At 34.5% G+C, this 5,711-nt stretch overlaps 1 protein-coding gene across 3 annotated transcripts; it reads right to left on the bottom strand.

The window, feature by feature from the left end:
- Positions 1 to 1,153: 1,153 nt before the first annotated feature.
- Positions 1,154 to 4,795, bottom strand: LOC11428751 (F-box/FBD/LRR-repeat protein At1g13570). 3 transcript variants are annotated; one of them, XM_003588763.4, is made up of 4 exons: positions 4,473 to 4,795; positions 2,576 to 3,448; positions 2,224 to 2,379; positions 1,154 to 1,813 (listed from the first exon to the last, which is right to left on the bottom strand). In XM_003588763.4, exons 1-4 carry the CDS (start codon positions 4,473 to 4,475, stop codon positions 1,496 to 1,498), a joined length of 1,350 nt encoding a protein of 449 aa, XP_003588811.1. In that variant the 5' UTR covers positions 4,476 to 4,795; the 3' UTR covers positions 1,154 to 1,495. The 3 variants fall into 3 exon arrangements, with proteins under 3 accessions (XP_003588811.1, XP_024631059.1, XP_039688184.1); XM_024775291.2 differs by having other exon boundaries at positions 2,761 to 3,448; XM_039832250.1 differs by having other exon boundaries at positions 2,834 to 3,448.
- Positions 4,796 to 5,711: the final 916 nt, after the last annotated feature.

Raw genomic sequence — 5,711 nt, 5'->3', positions numbered from 1 at the left:
AGTAGCACATCCTATTGTGAACCCCCCTGCGGCCATTCCTGACTACCCAACTATTTCCCCTCCTCGTCTTGTCCTTCCCTACTATGTGGTTATTGTTGAGCAGCAATGGGCCAGACATAATCGAGACCCATACTAGATAATCAACAACATTAGAGCCAAAGTGGACAGTGCAATGGGGCATCCTGATGTGTTTGGTAATCCAGATGAGGTTCTTCGCATGATGCAGATGCCGACTTCGCGGAGGAGTAGTAAGAGTCCACAAGAGTAGGGTTTTGGCATTATGACTTTTGTATATTTATAGTTTTTTTTCATGACATTTTGTCGGATTTAGATGTAATCCTATTACATTTGCGCTTTTTGGCATTACTATGACATTATCCGTTATTTTTCGTAATTTATTTATGAGTGAATGCTTGAATGAATGATGAAAAATGTATGCAATTGACTGAATGAATGTATGAATGAATGAAGGATTGAAAAAATTAGAGAAAATAGAGGTTTCTGCCTGTTCTGGCATGTTGCACATACTGGGCGTGAGTTAACTAAGGCAGGTAATCCTGCCTTAGTTAACTCACGCAGCGGTATTTTGGTCATTTTGGTTGGGTGGGAGCAAAACTTGTTGGAAGAAGAGCAGAATTCTTATACTTATTTTCTTCTTTTGGGCTTGACCTATTTTTTGTCCATCATGGCTTCAATTTGGACTAATGCGTCTTGTTGAATTCAATATTTTTTTTTCCCAACTACTATCTTCTCATCATGTGCCCTAATTAAATTTCAAAAATACCCTGTTTGAATTGTATAATCCGAACTCTTTTATTTTTGAAGATTTTTGGATTATACAATCTAAAACCTAGCAAACAAATAATGATTGATACTAACTTTTTTTTTTTTGGTCAATGCTTACCATTGTATTGCGAAACCATTTTTGGGATGGCATGAATGGTCAGCATATCATAAATCACTCTCAAATGAAAACTAAGAAGAAGAAAAAAAAATGGAATAAATGAAAATAGTGAAGGGTGCAAGACTATTTATAGTCATAAAACGTTCCAAAATTGTAACTACAATCAAAGGAAACTTTTAAAACGTTTAAAATTCATTGAACCTGAACACAATACAAAATGGGGGAATATCATCATAAAACGACTACAACTACAACCCAAAGAAACTTTTAAAATTCACTGAAGAGGAGTCTTGTTTTTATTTTATTTTTTATCAAAGCACTAAAATATAAAAGACATAAGATGCCTGAACCAATACAACAAAGGCACATAGTGGAGAACTAAGGAAAAGAAAAACCAGATCTCTCCCTAAAAAGGAAAAGTCCTAAGGAAGGAGGTGGCTTAGTCCACCATTACCCTCTCTATGAAAGTTGGAAGAAAATGATTGATATTACTAGCTAATCTAATGCAATTAAACCAACTATTCTGTAGCTTCCAAGGCAGCTTTGGAGCTACCCTTTTGGGCACATGTCCTCATTCCGGCTGAGTTAAATCTAGCCGGCTTCACTTTGTTCACTTGCTTCTTCTTCTTTTTCTAGGTAAATAACTTCAGCTTCATCCGACGCTCTCTTGAACCGAAGTAGTTCTGTTATCAACTCCGGTTGGACGTTTACAACATGCTTCACAATCATCTTTTCTAGCACAGGAGAATATCGAAGTAGAAACCGAATAAAATCTAATTCTGATCTGATACCAGAGATGCCATCTATTGTCACATGTTGTACTTGAATGGGCATGGCTGGCCCTGAAAAGATATCTTCCCAACAATAGGATGTGGGCGTTAAAAGGACAGTCTCCTCCTCAATCCGTGCCTACATGCAATTGTAACAAATTCATGGATCAAAGGGGAAAGGTAGCATGCATAAGAGAAATATAAAGCGCATTAAAACTTAGAAGGTAACATTGTATTAATTGATAAAAGATGAAAAAATGAAGTACACTAGTTAGTATCTTATTAATAAGACTCTCATGCACTGATACAGTAACTAACTCTTGTCTAAATTGCAAACTAATTCTTATCTAAATTTCAGCTGATTCATAACTTCTGTTTAGCAGTATAAACTCACGTAGAAGATTGTTTTTTATAATCAGTAGCCAAATCCTTAAAGCAAAAAAAACTTTGCAAATTGTAGAGCTTAAACAACTTTACATAAAAGAAAAACAGAATGTGGAAGTGCAACCACAAATCAGAAAGGAAACCAAAGCCAAGCTAAATACTCACAAATATTTCTAATTTTTTAAGATTAGGTGAGCTTCTGAGCAAGCAAAGAGCAGCTGAAATTTCCTTCAAGTCATTGAAGTTTATGCATAAGGAAAGCTCACATAGGCTGATACAAGGTGCAGGAAGCTTTACTGGCACATCATCTGCAGCCAAATACTAAAACAAAATAGAAGAACGTCACTAAATCAGAATATAATGTTTTAAATACTTACCAAACAAGAGTTGCATAGATATGGTCGTGGTTCATATTAAATTTGTATGGGGTCGAGGGGTGGGGGGAAACTTAAACAAGAATTAGGTGAGTCACTCCTACAGTCAAATTCTACATTCATATGCTTGAGCATTAATATACCTTTAAAAAATAATAACCAATCTCCAAGAACTGTATGTGAGGTTGGTGGGCGAAAAATTTGAGCAAATTGCTAGAGCATCCATGCAATTTACTTTGATTGCTTTTGGAGTTCAGATAAATACTTAAATCAACATATACTGTATATATTTGGGAACTGTTTTGAAAGCTAATATCCTCAAATTTACCATAAAATTGAAAAGTACTGAGATTTGGTGCGTGAACATTAATTTGTGAGAAGCCATCAATTTTCATCAATACCAAATGGTCAAGTAGAGGGCAGCCAGATATCATGTTTTCAAAATCATCTTGAGCCAGTGTAACCTCTTCCAGATGAAGATATTGCAGGTTCTTGAAACCTTCAAACGTTGTTGGAAGTTTAAGTTGACAACAAGATAAGCTTAAATGACGTAAACTTTGACAAGAGAATAAACTCAAAGGTATCTTATAACGTTTGTCTAACCAAAAGTGCAGCAGAAGCTCTTTTATAGACCTTCTAGATAGATGAAGAACCCAACGATGAACATCACTCACATCACATACACGAATGAGGCAATTTTCATTGTCGGATAACATGAACTTGTTGATTGGACCAGAATGTTGTAAAAGTACATGATCAACAATTCTCAAAAACTTGTTATTGATAACTGAAGTGTATTTGGAAGCTGCAACAGAGATGCAATGTTTGTTAAACACAAGATTTGGTAGTGTGTACCATTTGTTCCTCCAGCTGCTGGATAAAACACTTGTTCTCACTGCTTCTTTAATTGGCATGAGTGAGAGAATCTGATCTATTACATGACCTGGTAAGCAACTAATTCTATCCAGCTCTGCATCTTTTATTGTCAGGTGTGTAGACTTTGATCGTTTTCTTCCCTTTAGATCGATAATTCATATTCAAACAAAGGATAGATAAATCAGTAACAAAAGGATGGATAAATTAGTAGTACATGATAAAGTATTCATATGCTCATTACTCTATTCACGTGTATTTTGGTAACCAGAAATAAATAGGGTTAAATTTACTTTTGTCCCTGCTATTTGAGCAAATTCTGGGAATATGAAATTTAAAATGCTTTGCTTTTAGACCTTTGAGGCATCAAATTATGCGATTAAATGTACTTAGTTTATCCCCGTCACATTATTTGTTATGTACAGTAATATGCTCAAAGGTCTAAAAACAAATAATCTTTAAATTATAAGGTTGTCTTAAAGTTCACCATTGACATGGTGAAATCAGAGAAAGTGGAAGCTTAGAGAAGAAAGAACACAGAGAAAAGAATATCTCTTTATTGAATGAATCAAAGTTAGTTACATTGTAGCTATATATAAAACCTTGGATCTCTAACTAACTCAACTAGTTCTAACAAACTAGTAGTTATTACAAGGCTGTGTTACTCTAAGAGCAGTACTATAGTAACTATGATGTGTAACAGATAACTTTGCTGAACAAGCTATTGAATGAATGTAGACTTTAACAGGTTGGAACCCCATTTTTTATTTACAAGGGTAAACTAGAATTTGCGCAGAAGAACAAAAGTATATTTTGTTAAATGAGCTTGGATCTCATCCCAAAAGCTACCTCAAAAGATGAGGGTACTCAAGCATGTGTATACACTCAACAGTTCGGAACCCGAGCAATATGAGACCAGAAACAAACTATAAACAACTACAAAACCAACTTCAACACATTTAACCCAATAAAAAATCCTAAAAACAAAAGCTATTGACCAAAACATTTGAGTATTAAAAATGGAACCGGAACTAGAGTATGTGCTCGATTAGAACACTACAACAATCAAAGTTCAATTAAAGGTGAATTTCAAGCAATAGAAAATTCATTAATGGAATGAAATGTGTACTATATTACAGGAAAGAGAAGAAGGCTTATTGGAATTACCATGTCAAGCTCAAGCAAACGATAGAATAGTTCCAGGAAAAGCAGATAACCTCTGAAAGAGAAGGGTTGGTTCAAAGTTGTTGTCTACGACACGCTTCAATTTGAGACAGAGCTAGGGTTCAAAAGGGGAAAATTGAAGTTGTTGCACGATCATTCCTGTGTCAATATACGACTTTGTTGATTTTTTTAACGAGTAAATACCCAATTTCCTAACAAGGGTCAGCCAAATTCGACCCCCAATTGTTCAAAATATCAAATTAGCCATTGAATTTAATAGACATCCATCAACCTCATCCCTCTGTCCAATCCCTCCATTAGTGAGGTTGATATGTCGTCCTACATGTTGTATTGTGATGTCCACGTGCCATCCAGTCAGCCACGTGTACAAGGATCAATTTGACAGAAATGTTACAAATTTCAATTTTAACTTTTTATTTTCAATTTTTTATGTTTTTCCTCTTTTACCCACCTTTTAAGGATCAATTTTACGGTAACCGTAATAATTTAGGAATTTGCTCAAAGGTCTAAATGCAAAGCATTTTAAAGAAATGGTATGAGAGGACTAGTTATGTCAACTGAGAAGTTTATCTCAACCTAATTCATGAAGTTTATCTCAACCCTAGGATTTCCAAAGAAGTGATGCTTGATGCTTGATGCCTGATTAAGTTATGTTTTTGGAAAATGTAATATTTAAACTTGTTTAAATTATCCCCCGAGTTAATACCACATGGTTGGGTTTCTTTTTGCCTATGTAATATTCCTGCACTTGTAGTGTAATGACTGAATTACGACTTATTTAATGGAATGTATGACTTATGACTTGTCAATGCCTCATAGTTGAGTTACTTTTTGCCTATATAATGTTCTTGCACTTGTAGTGCAATGACTGAATTACGACTTATTTGATGGTATAATCAAGGATCAAATTGTGTCTCTTTACTTTTTTACTTTATTATGCACATATATGCACCAAGGATCACATTGACATCTGTTTAAATAATTCAAAGACTTATTTGATGGTATTTTTATATAATGTAGGGAACGATTTGATACTTAGGCAAATAATTTAACGACTAATTTGATGGAAATATATGGACAGAAAGGTTGCATTCATTCATCTTCAACCTCTTTTCATTACAACCATACACATACCTAGTACAATACAATGCATGTTAAACAACTCAAACAAGCAAATTTGATGAAAATATTTCGACAGACAGGTTGCATTCATTCATCTTC

Source organism: Medicago truncatula, chromosome 1 (genome assembly GCF_003473485.1).
Source record: "Medicago truncatula cultivar Jemalong A17 chromosome 1, MtrunA17r5.0-ANR, whole genome shotgun sequence".
Lineage (NCBI taxonomy): Eukaryota > Viridiplantae > Streptophyta > Magnoliopsida > Fabales > Fabaceae > Medicago > Medicago truncatula.
This window is presented reverse-complemented; position numbering and strand designations above follow the sequence as displayed.

Coding starts and splice junctions, on each gene's coding strand:
- LOC11428751 (XM_003588763.4), bottom strand. Junction 2,380..2,575: donor TTGGTTATTATTTTTTAAAG/GTATATTAATGC, acceptor ATTTTGTTTTAG/TATTTGGCTGCAGATGATGT. Junction 1,814..2,223: donor TTAAAAAATTAGAAATATTT/GTGAGTATTTAG, acceptor AATTGCATGTAG/GCACGGATTGAGGAGGAGAC.